Source organism: Sander lucioperca, chromosome 15, assembly GCF_008315115.2.
Source record: "Sander lucioperca isolate FBNREF2018 chromosome 15, SLUC_FBN_1.2, whole genome shotgun sequence".
NCBI lineage: Eukaryota > Metazoa > Chordata > Actinopteri > Perciformes > Percidae > Sander > Sander lucioperca.
In genome coordinates this window covers 29,279,004-29,291,965 of record NC_050187.1, presented here as the reverse complement: position 1 = coordinate 29,291,965, position 12,962 = coordinate 29,279,004, and the positions used below count along the sequence as shown (strand labels likewise).

Below are 12,962 nucleotides of genomic sequence, written 5' to 3'. Positions count from 1 at the left end.
AATGTCAATAAACATCAATAACATTAAATGTCATGACCATCTTTATGGTTTAGTAGAGTCCAACCCACATTCAGTCTTGGTGGGAGGAGGGTTCATACTGCAGGTTCTGCAGAAGGTTTAGAGTATGTTATAGTATTAATGAAACCAGTAAAATATGATCTTGATTTGTTCTAAAGAGAGAAGAGAGATGCGCCTGTAGCCCAAATTAACAATTGACAATTTACAGCCAACAGCAGAATCACCTTCTCTCACACATAAAACCAGACAAAGGATTTGTTTCAGACCCTCATGACCCACAAAATGCTTCTACATTTACATGGGATGAAGAGCAAATTCTTTAAATTAGTTTTTTCCCTCATTTCATCAAGTTTAAAAATTCCCTTCTCACCTCTTAAACAAACTCTAAGAGTCTTTTGTGTTTTGGCCGAACAGCTTGCTGGCCGAAGCCAAAATCCCCACACAGCTCTCAGCAGGTGTTGTGAATATAAAGTAGAGTGGGAGTGCATCAGTCATTGGCAGGCTTCATTTGGTATGCAAAATAAAAATGAGTTATACAAAACAAGACCTGGCAGGAGGCTGCGGAGGGATTTAAATACAGCTGCAAAGCAAAGTGACAAAGTCGAAGCAAAACAAGCAATTTACCATAAAACACCACAATGTCAAAGAAAAGTCAGTTGTTTCATTTAAAACAAGCCAAATTAGTTCATCAGCTGTTTTAGTTTTCACAGTGTATTTCAATTCAAAATAAACTGTAAAAATAAAATGCAAAGGTGCTTATTTACAATAAAAGTTACATTATTAATGACGTTTAAAACTCCTGCAGAAGTCTGTTGTATACCCAAATCTATATTGAGATTCTCAATTTCATACGTCTAAGAAAGCGTTTTGTATCAATCCCTTTAGAATCTTACAGAGACTTTTGTGTGATTGTGACCCAAATTGACTGAATTCATAGTGGCTTTTCCAAAACGTTGAGTGTAATTGAAGAAATATAAAAAAAATCGGTAGGCAGCTGTAAAAATGTGTTTTAAGCACTTCTATGTAATTATATTATGTAATATACTCCAGTATGTGCAAAAATAAATGTAGGTCTCTCAAGATGGGATGGGCACAGTGAGCACACAAACATGTCCTTCTGTGCAGTTAGCTAGCCAAGACGTTGGATGTGCCTCTATAAGCTATCTTCCAGCTTGACCATTTTTGTGGAAAACTTGCATTAAAAATGTTAAACAATTACAATATCTCTATATTTTATCGGTGTTATAGCAACATTGGGAATTGTGGGAATATGTAATGTAGTTTTAAGCGCGTCTGTCACTGCATAAGTGCACCAGACATCACTCACAGCTTTGTGAAGTTGTACTAAGGCACAGTGGTGCTTTGAGCTACATGCTAACATCAGCATCATAAAGGTCAGGGGATCAGTTATTACAATTAATCCTCCGGGAAACATGAATGTTTGTACCAAATTTCATGGCAATTAAAGTTATAGTGCGTAGTTTCTGTATCCCCCATGACGAATTCTAAATAATGACAACAAAACTGTCAGCGCGTCCACATGATACAAGCCTTCCGTGATCGCGCAGCACCCCCACCCCTCCTCCACGCAGTTGCTAGTAGCCAAGGAGGACACGGAGGATTAAAAAAACATGATGGACTCTTCAGAAGAGGTCATTATCTTCACTCGAGTTTCTATGTGCGAAAGTTGCCAGACGACACAATCTTCTGAACATAGCCATACTGAGAAATACAGAGAGAGTTGTGTGGAGCTGATAGTCTTAATTCGCTTTGTAGCAACTCAGTTGGCAATGGCTTGAATGTAACGGACGTTCATTAATATCAAAAACATACGCACTAAAGCTTTAATGCAATATATGTTGAGATATTTCAATAAAAAACACAATATGGAAAAGTCAGAGGATCATCAACGCCATTAGTATTCATCCTCTGGGGACTAAGAATGTTGGTAGCAAATTTAATGGCTATTCATCCAATAGTTGTTCAGACATTTCATGTGTTGGACCGACCGACCGACTTACCAACAAACAGACTGACACTGCCACTACCATGGAAACCGAGTCCACTGGATGGTTTCAGTTCTTAGTTATCAGTATTTAAAGGGGTAATAGAATGCAAAACCGATTTTACCTTGTCATAGTTGAATAATGACAGTTTGGTGGGTAAATAGGACATACATAGAACCTCAAAATCCCATTGACACCTCTTTCCTCTGCAAATATCACAATTTGAAACTGCCTTTGAAAACGGGCAAATCTCAACGACGCTCATAGTTGACGTCAACTATGTGGCTGTATCTTATTTGGCTCTGGTCTCTATCTTTGTCACGCCCCAACATTTACATAGGCTACACCACTGATCTGAGATCAGGTAGTCTTCTGAATAGGTTGCACAGATCTCAGAAATTGTATACATTGTTCATCTGCTATTTTATCACTAAATTCACTTCTGAGACTTTTTTATGCGAGAAATCAACTATGTAGAGGTCAAATATGGGCTGTTTTATGAAAATTGATGGCTAATTGCAAATTTTGTCCGACTGTGTCTCGGAATTCAGCGGCCGATGCTGCCTGGGTTGCTGCCTTGCCACCCGGCCTGTCTTCCTTCACAGACCCCGGCCCGCTGTGAGCTAGATGGAGCACCGTCACGGCCGGCAGCCTGCTGTGCTCCATACCTGCGCAAAGTCACCGTTTCTGGGTTACTGGACTACCAAACGCCGCTGCCCTGACAGAGCTCCAGGGCCTGCAGTAGCTGCTCTCCCTCCCCTCTTCCTGTTAAATGGCCGGTGTGTGTGAGTGAGAGCGCGGTCAGCAAGCTTGTTACGCTCGCAATCTCTTACCACAGGTTCCAGTTAATCTTATAATGGATATGTGTGTTGAGTTATTTAAACAAACGATCAGGGAAATAAACGCCTCTTGTCCGCAAGTGAGCTGGATGGAGCTCTATCAATGAGAGCTAGCTAGCCTCCTCCTAACGAGACCTCTGAAATTCACAAAAATGCATTCAATTGAAATCGGACAAAAGTGTTAGCTTTGTAAGACCTTAGGGTAGCTGTGATATACATGCCGTGACGAAATTCAAACTGTAAATATACGATAGTTATGCCGGCAGCTGGCAGCCAGTAGTCCAATAACACAGAAACGGTGACTTTCACTGGGTATGGAGCCCAGCAGGCTGCCGCTTTCTCGTCAGACTGTGTGGAGCTCCTGAAGTCCGACACGTCTTACCAAATTTGCAATTAGCCATACATTTTCATAAAACGGCCCATATTTGAGCTTTATATAGTGGAGGAAGACGAGTACTAGGACAATTCTGTCTCTGTCTTCTTTTTTTCATACAGTAAACCGTACATTCTATAAAGCTACTCTGAGATGGGTCATTCATTTTTTGTATTGAATTTCTGCAGCAAAAGAAACAAAATGCATTTACTAAACCCAACAAAACAAAACTGTAGAGAGGCTTCAAGAGAAACTGCAGTGTAAAACACAATCTATGATCAATACAATATACTATTGTCTATTATTATTGTATAAGGGCAGACCTGACACATAAAATAATGTAGTTTCTGTAATTCCATGTGATGTTAGTGTTTTGTATGACATTGTGCAGTGATTGACTAAATGTTCCTGTTGGAAGAGAACATGTGTTAGTGTTTTGGAAGAATGATTGCACTGTTTTGGTGGACATAGTGTATTGTGTTAGTGAATTATTGTATTTTGAAAATTTGTGTTAGAGTTTAGTTTTCAATGTGTGATTTTGAGCATGAAATTAACTGTTTTGTCAATTGTGTGTTGTAGGTGTGTTGGTGCGTTAAGAGTTTAGGAAAGTTGTTAAAAGTATTGAAAAAATTGTCATAGCGATCGGAAAAAACTGTAATCTACAGTAGCGTTGACAATCTTTATTCCCTTAGACAAAGTTACCTGAGTAGAAACCTTTTTGAAATGTTAACAATTCATCCAAATGTAGGCACAAATGAGATAAAAGACATGATTAACGTACCATACGCTCAGTATCACTTTTCTCACACAGATGCACGAAACACGTGTTTCTATCTGCTTCTCTGTTTCTCGCTTTCTAAAATGTTTAAAACAAAAACTCCAGTTCCAGTACGACGCAGGCAGCATAGGTCGGTATCTCTGCTCCCTCTCCACACACGAGCCTGCCTTATTCACATGCCGCCCGACTCTCTGACATCCCTGTGTGGGTCATCATGGAAGATAAAACAAGCACAGTGACGTGTTTCAGGAATAGTAATATTAACTGTGACAATACTGATAAAGACTGCAGCATAATCTCTTTCTTCACTCTGCAGAACTGACATATTTACACAGTATTGTGTGTGAAAACCCAATTTGGACAGAGAAATTACTTCTCTCACTTACCTATTGTGGTGGTTTTCAAATGATAGATAATTATTATCACTAGAGAGTGATTGTGTCAGATGTACAAAAAACTACTATCCTTTTTAACATATCATCAGTCCTCTCATCCATGTCTTTTTGTTTAATCACAAGCCTTTGTGATTAAACAAAAAGACATGGATGAGAGGAAGTGGTGACAAAAAAACTTTTGGAAAGTTTCTTTCTCTAAAAATACAGACTTTATCAAAGAAATTCACCTCTAACTGCGCTGCCAAGCAAATAGCGCCTCAGTGCTCCTGTGCTATTTGCTATTTAAATGAGGTACTACGCAACATTTGGTGCAAAACTGGCCCCTTTTTATGCAAAACCTTGTTGCAAAAACAGTCCAATTCACAAAGATAACCACACACAGTTACAGTGAAATTATTTGTATCTTCAGAGAGTCGGTGGTAACTGAAGCGCATTGATAAGGCTTTAAATCATACCATCTTCTTTTACAGTCTGAAGGTGTGCGTTAGAAAACACCAACAGCACTCGGAAACTGGGATATTAAATCCCAATAACGGTTTCTCTCCGACACGTTTAAATTCTTTAGAAAAAGGTTTTGAGTCTCTAAGGTGGATTACTTTAGGGAGACCAGCACCCACCTGATCGCCAAGGCTTCATTTTGTTGAATAGCGTACCTGCCTGGGAAATAGCGACTGGGCAACAGGATGTCGGTCTTCTGCTGGTCCCTGCAGAAGCACAGCTCCAATATGACTCACAGATGCATCTGTTTGCAAGATAACATCATTTTCCATCAAAATCTGGATTGTAGACACATTTGGCTGGATTGATCGTCGAGTGCAGATGCTCCAGGACTTCCTTCAAGTGTCCTACATGCTCCTCCCAGGTGGCGCTGTAAACAACAGTATCTTCAAGATATGCACATACTAAATCAGAAAGCTGGCAGAGTATCTGGTCCATCAGCATTTGAAAGGCTGTGGGGGCACTGTGTAGCCCAAATGGAAAAACCAATGAAACCAAAACCAGAATGGAGTATTTCTCATGATATTCAGATGTTGCTGTCCCTTCTCTGAAAGTTTCAAGTCTGTTTGACCTTTAAGAAGTGTGCTCTGCTGCATCAAAAACAGGATTTTCAAAGGGTGTTAAGTTACTCTTTAAATACACTGTACTTTCCACTTGGACCAAGGTACAGAAGAACCTATAATTTCCATGGGTTATTATTCAAGTCAACTTTAAAGGACTTGGAAAATAACACTCTTGGTGAGTGGTTGTGTTTCCAATTTGTATCCAGTTTTCGAAAATTACTTGTTTGCTCACCGTAAATGCATATTGTTTATACGCTGTGACAGTGTCTTAGCCTGATTACGTTTTCTGTTAGTAATCATTGCCATACCATTGTTTTATTCAGATTTTGGTCAGGTCTTAAAATATAGATTTTAATCTCAGTTTTACCTGAACGAAAAGAAAAGAAAGAAAAACAACCATTTTCACTAGATCTATTTCCCAGGAAGGGGTCAAATATAAACCGATAAAACCTATAATTAGATTTTGAATAGTCATTTTAATTCCTGTATCCTCTCTCAGTGGGATACTTTCAATTGATTTGCAGTGACTGAGGCATTGTGCTGGGAAGCTCTTCCGTAACCAGCTGACCTGAACTGCTGCATTACATGATGACAAACAGCCTGTGAGCAGCAGCCCGGAGCCTAATGGGACACAAGACGACACTTTCCCAAACATTGTCGGAGCAGAATAGTGTAGCCTGCAGTGAGTTTTCTGCTGAAAGACTTTGGCGGAGCGCACGGTCTTCCAAGTCCTTTTATTGACTTAAGTACCTTTCACTGGAGCTGTGACAGTAGTGAAAGCTCTCTCTCTCTCCCTGTGTCTCTCTCTCCCTCACTCTCTCCCTTCCCCTCACTCTGCAGAGTGCAGCCGAACAGAAAGTAGCCTCTCGCCTCCGCTGCTGTGGAGCCAGGCGGATGTTGCTGAGCACTGCAGACGCAAAAGTGCAAAATTTAGCAGGGATCTGGAAAGTGTGAGAGTGTGAAGGAGAAGTGGAGTAAAGAGGAGAGGCGAGGCAGACTGTCTCCCTCCTTCACCCGGTGGGCTTTTCTGCAGCATCCTTCCACTTCATCATGGATCTCTGGAGTAAAAAAGTCTGGGGAATTATTACGCAGGTCACCCTGATACTTTTCACCTCGCACATGGTGACAAGAGGAGGTGAGTGCAGTGAGATTTTCATTTTGGGTGACAGTAAAGATCATTTTACATTCATCTCAAATCAAAAAAAATTGTTTATTTTATATATTATTGATTATTGAGATCATACAGGTATTTTCTCCCTCTTTGTAAAAACTTTTTGGTTGTGCATGTTGTGAATTAACTGCAAATGAGTCTTTCTGAAAGGCATCTGCATTTAGGGATTTCTAAAATGCACAGTGATATCTTTTTAATGATTTCTTTTCATACATTTTATGCACATATTTCCATGAACCGCTCTTCAATGGGGCAGTGGGAGTCGGTGTGTAGAAAGCATGTGGGTGCAGAAGGTGAATGAGAAACACTTTCTTCTCTCTCAGCATATTAAACAGCTGCCCTTGAGCAAGGCACTCAAGCCTCACCCGCTCCAGTGGACAGGCTCTAGAGGTCCGCGGTCACACTTTGAAATATGGCTGCATGAATGTGAATCAGGGCATCATTCTTATTAGAGGAGGTTTTTGTAATTGAATTATTCATGATTTATTTCTTCTCAGAGGATTTGGTTTGGTTTTATGGATCAAAATGCATTTATTGTTGTTTATAGAGAAGAAAACGACCAGGAAGAGGAGAAAGACTGTTGTCTCTGCTTTACCGTTGTTAAAAGCAAACTTTAGACCAAAAATGTGTTGTTTTTTTTTCATGTAATCTTCATCTTTTTCTCTGTCAACGTAATTTTTGTGGTGGGATATGTCACGAGCCCTCTGGAAGTTTGCTTTTCATGCAGTTCAAAATACTAATAAAAAATGATCTCTCCTTTTCCAGTTTCAAACCATTTCACATTTGTGTCTTATTTCTCAGCATATTAAACTTGAGAATTGAGAAACAGAGAATTGTGATTGGGTACAGCATGGAATACAAGCTGTATGACTAAAATCTGAGTTGTTGCGACTTTGAAAAAAGTAAAGCTGTCTCAAAAAGCCTGGGACATAAAAGCGCAGAACATAATTTATGATCTATTTGGGATCCTGATCATACACTGTGCTGATGGAAATGTCAACAGAGAGATCATTTTACATACAGTAGGAGCTGTTTGCATGTGCCAAACACTGGCAATATAACAAGTATGCTAACACAGTCTAATAAAGCGGGGGTCAGAGGGTAAATGTTTATCTGATGTTGTATTAGAGTGTATTCTGAGTCAATATGCCTGGGCAAATAAGATTTTTCAAACATTTGAGGAAATCAAATACCATTAAGGGATTCAGTGTGGGCGGAGTGGGGACAGATTGATAAATGGTAAATATTAACACGTCAGGTTTATATTCCCCTTGACAAACAACAGCTGCTGGCAAGGCACACCATGACATTATGGGCTTTGAAAGAGTAAAATAAAGGAGATAAAGAGATGTCTTTTCCTTGAAGGAAATGGGTTGGACTCAGCAGAGTGATGTTATCAGAAACCATAACCAAAAGAAAAAGAAAATGTGACTGTCCCTCTCAAATCAATAAGTACTGCTTGAAACCCATTTTAGACTTTCTCAGAGAGCACCTGACCTCTCTCCACATTTTATTTGACTTTGTGTTAGTGCTGAGCCAGTGCCACCGGCAAGGTTTAACTCAAGCTATTTGTCAGAGTGAACAAAGGAGGTAAAACCGTCGTGGTAGGGCAGATGTTTCTGTTTCTGCAGCCGGGCACAGAGGCCCTGCTCAGCTCAGCACTGAAGCTGCTGTGGACCTATTTAGGAAAGGCAGTAGGTGGAGTCGCTAGAGAGACCTTTCTGTGACATGATGTTGGAGCTCTCTGATGGCTGACAAGTCTGCCATGAGTTTGTTTTCTTCATAAAGAAACAAAATGTCTAACAGAGACCACCACAAACCACCAACGCTGCTCTAAATATTTGAGTTCAACAAAAGAAAATGTTTAAAAGTGATAACTCTGGATCCAGAGTTGCATCAAATTAACCCTCTGAGGTCCAAGGGCATTTTTAGATATCTTTTTAAATTCACCTTTTAAGGGTATTTGTATATAATCTGATCCCCATGTGTTTCATATCAAAATGTCCAGAACACACTCAGCTATCTGTAAAGTGGGGTCCACATTTGTGTCAGAGTAAGGTGTAAAGAGATAATTTGGCCATAAAGCTGAAAAGTTGAAGTTCCATTTTTGAAATTTCTCAAATCTCTTGTGAAAACAAACCTTCACTCAATTGTTTTAGTGCTTGAAATGAATTTATAAAAGTCTTGGGTTCACACAAGTAGTGTTATATATGATCAAATTAGTAAATAAATGTTGTGTTGTCAAACATCGCTTGGACTCGCCGATGTGTCTTTTGTCCTGTTGTTAAACAGACAAACATGCTTATTGATGGATAGCAACAAAGAGTTTTGGACAATACGTAAATCCTGTCAGGCTATACTCAACCTAGTTACCTGATATTGGATACATAAGCACCTCACAACTTACGCCCAACACTAACATTCAGTGCCATTGCAGGAAGTACTGTGCCCTGTGAGTGTCTGACTTTCATGTGTCCCGTCACAGACATGTAATTAACTTTAGCTATTTAAATAATCGTAACCATGATCTTTCCCTGATCTTTACCGTAGTTGCCATGCACAGATTTTGTAGAATGCAATCATTTGGAAAACGTTGGAATGGGATGTAAATAAACGATTAAATGTATTTTAGACAATTGTCAAATATTGATATTTTTTTTGGACAGTTGAGTTTAAAAAAAGCCCTTGCTGATAACTTTGTTTTGAATCAAGAAATCATAATAGAGACATCGACACTAGATAAATAGAGCAGACATTCAACAGAAACTAGTTGGGGAGGAGGCAATTTCAGGCAAAGCAAAGTCATGTAGTCAATGCAGGTGTGGGAGGGGCTGGGGATTGGGATCATCCTGAAATTTCAAAAGGTGGGCAACAACTCCCAGCATTTGGTACAGCAATCGTCAAGTCAATAATGCTGATTAACAACATTGTTGCTGTGAAACCTTTTTTTGCCTTAAATGTACTCTACCTTAAAGCTTTAGTGCATAACTTTTTGATATTAATGAACGTCCGTTACATTCAAGCCATTGTCAAATGAGTTGCTATAAAGCTAATTAAGACTATCAGCTCCACACAACTCTCTCTGTATTTCTCAGTATGACTATGTTCAGAAGATTGTGTCGTCCGGTGACTTACCCGCACAGAAACTCGAGTGAAGATAATTACCTCTTCTGAAGAGTTCATCATGTTTTTTTAATACTAGCAACACGGCTTGTATCATGTGGACGCATGCGCCAACAGTTTTTTTGTCATTACTCACTATTCTGTGAGTGTGAACAGGTGCAGTTTTGGAATAAAACAACATCAATAATATCTGATGTGATAGGATGTTGAGTTCCTACTGACCTGATTGTTTTGTTACTTAATGACGACTCTAAATTACACCGGCTAGGGAGACAGAGGAAAATTTGGCTAGCCGGCTCAACTGCAACCAAGAAAATGATAGCTCAGCGCTTGCTCCCCCCTCACTCGCGTTGTATAAACAGTGGTTACAAAAAACGTCATTGGAGCCATACCCTAAACCCAACAGGAAGTCTGCCATTTTGAATTGAAAGTTCGAAATTTGCAATTTTGGCCATTTCCACGTCATACTTTAACAAACTCCTCCTAGAGATTTCATCCAATCAACTTCAAATTTGGTCCACACAATTGTCCATAACAAATTATGTGAGCCTAGCAAGTCCCGCTGAAAGCACAAACATGTCTCCTCCAATTATCTGCAGAATTCTCACTCAAATGCATAAGTAAGGAGAAGCGCTCCCTACTGCTGACATTCGGAGAGTGCTTTTATGAGGCAAAGTGTGCTTCTAGGCTGCTTCTTATTATAAAGAAAATTCACACAAGACTTTAGACACTCAAAAAGGAACGCAAGATCATTTTTATTCTGTCTCTCCAGTGTGGTTGCATAAGTCCTCCATTAGATTTGGATCTTCTCTCAGCGGATTTGGAGTCAGTGGAGTGTGTGTTCTAATCGCAGCGTAATGATAGATAATACCGCTGCGCTCCTAACCTGTGTGTGTGCGCAGATGTATCTGTGTGCTCGGATTTGTGCATGTTTCTGTGTGAGTGTGTGCATCCTGAGATAAGGAGCGAATAGCCATGTGTGAACATAATGAAAGGAGTGTAATGGAATGCTAAGCAGCACTTCCGTGTGTGTGTGCACATAATGGCTATAGTGTGCTTGTGTGTGCACATGTTGTGTTCAGATAACGAATGACTCACCACTCACAGTCACCAATGGCCACGTATAGAGGTTCTCAAGTTAAAACTAATGTGTCAGTTGGTGCTGCTTGCAGACAGAGAAGAGGCAAAGGTTGTGTTGAATTCTGTCATGTCAGAGTCAGCTGGTTTGTCCCAGAGATATTTAGAGCTGCAAATTTTTGACTGATGATGGATCCTGGGCTGTAGATTCTGGTGGTTTTGGTTTTTCCGCTAGAGACTAAATGATGAATGAAATGAATGGTTAGATGTATTGTTTACATTATGTTTGCCCCACAACAATTGGATGGGCAGCTGTCACTGTCAACACATTCTCACTCCCAGCACGTCAAAAAACAACGCTTGATCAGGTGCCTTTCGTGTCATTTTTCGATGCACTTGGTCGGGACTCTTGGCGTCACTTTTTGACACTCTGGGTCGGGACCAATTTGGCGTCATTTTTTAATGTGCAGGGTAAAGCCACTTAGTTAGGGTTAGGAAAAGAATGTGGGTGGGGTTACAAAATGTAACGCTTCAGTGATGGACACAAACCCCAGTCAGTCTTGGGTGAAAGTCCTGTGTTCTTTGACACGTCTAACACCCAAACCAACGTCCTTACATGGATTTTCAGTCTTTACTTCTCGCTACCGTTGTCACTCTTAATACTACGTCATCTTCCAGCGCCGCGGTCGAGCTGCTGCTATGCCCGGTGCGTTCCATACAGACGCTAAAGGCAGATTTTTGCGCCAGTATCTGACGCTGAGAGACGCTGACCAAACGTCAGTAATTTAAGATAAAGGTAAAGGTACTTTATTGTCACATATACATACATGTAACGGAATTCATTCTCTGCATTTAACCCACCCCTCAAGGGAGCAGCAGGCAGCCATTTACAGCGCCCGGGGACCAACTCCAGATCTGAGCCAGTGCCTTGATCAAGGGCACTGACTGGAGAACCTAGTACATGTTTTTTGATGGTGGGGGAAACCGGAGCACCCGGAGGAAACCCACGCAAACATGGGGAAAACATACAAACTCCACACAGAAAGGCCCGGAATGACCTGGATTCGAACCCAGAACCTTCTTGCTGTGAAGCCACAGTAGAGTTTAGATTCTCTGCCCGAGCCCGAGCCCGAGCCCGAACCGGACCCGACTCAACCCTCGGGCGGGGCCGGGCCGATATTTTCCGCCGCTATCCTCGGGCCGGGCCGGGCCCTTGATCAAGCATTTGTGTTTTTTTAATCATTACTTTATTAGCCTTATTCTTTGGGGAGAAAGATATGCCTCTCCAGCTTCTCCCGTAGCTCTGGGTGTATGTCCTGCACTAACTTGAGTGTGAGGTTAACTGTGCTACATCGTGTCTCCCTCATCTGCAGCACTGTTCATGGCCAGTGCGTCAGCATGCAGACCGTGCCGAAGGACAGTATTACGGTGATCGAGAAAGTCTCCTATATGGTTCCAGGGCTTTGATTATGTTGCTGCCTTGATCTGTTACCCACACTATTCGGCTGAGGGAGCTAGGGTCAAGGTTTTTTTTTACGTTTATTCATTCGGATCCATTTGCGATCCATTCCATTCTGAATAAACAAACAGCGCAATTTACATGCTTGTTGCATTACCTGTATTTATTAAGATAATTCTAAACAGATTTCTGTAGTTTAAACAACTTGGAATTGTAGTTGAGAACGTCAGTTATAACGTCCCACGTATCAAAAAAACACTGGACTTTCTCCCAGGAGATCACTGTTCTTGTCCCGTATAAAATCAAAAATCAAGTCAACGTTGACTTATTTGACCTTACTTTTGTTACGTAACTTACGTACCTAACTAACGCCACATACGTAAGTTACATAAAAAACATTCTTTTAAAGCAGACATATTATGCTTTTCCATATTTTCTGTCATATACAATGTTGGATGTTTATATTTAACGTGGCCACAGGTTCAAATAAATGAAGTAATTATATATGAAGTATTTAAAAGAAATCACTGTGAGCCAAAACCTGAGATTTCCCACTGTTCTGTTCTACAAATGTTTCCAATATACGTGGTATAGATGTATACATGTATATGTGGCTACTGCATTGTTTACATTACATACCCTACATGTAGCTACATCATATG

At 40.5% G+C, this 12,962-nt stretch overlaps 1 protein-coding gene across 1 annotated transcript in view; it reads left to right on the top strand.

Moving 5' to 3' along the window:
- Positions 1-6,272: 6,272 nt before the first annotated feature.
- Positions 6,273-12,962, top strand: part of LOC116061746 (contactin-associated protein-like 4) — a 77,624-nt gene continuing 70,934 nt past the window's right edge. Inside the window, exon 1 of the mRNA XM_031316087.2 lies at positions 6,273-6,605. Within this exon, the coding sequence (XP_031171947.1) occupies positions 6,521-6,605 (85 nt within the window). The 5' untranslated portion in view covers positions 6,273-6,520. The remainder of the gene's footprint in view (positions 6,606-12,962) is intronic.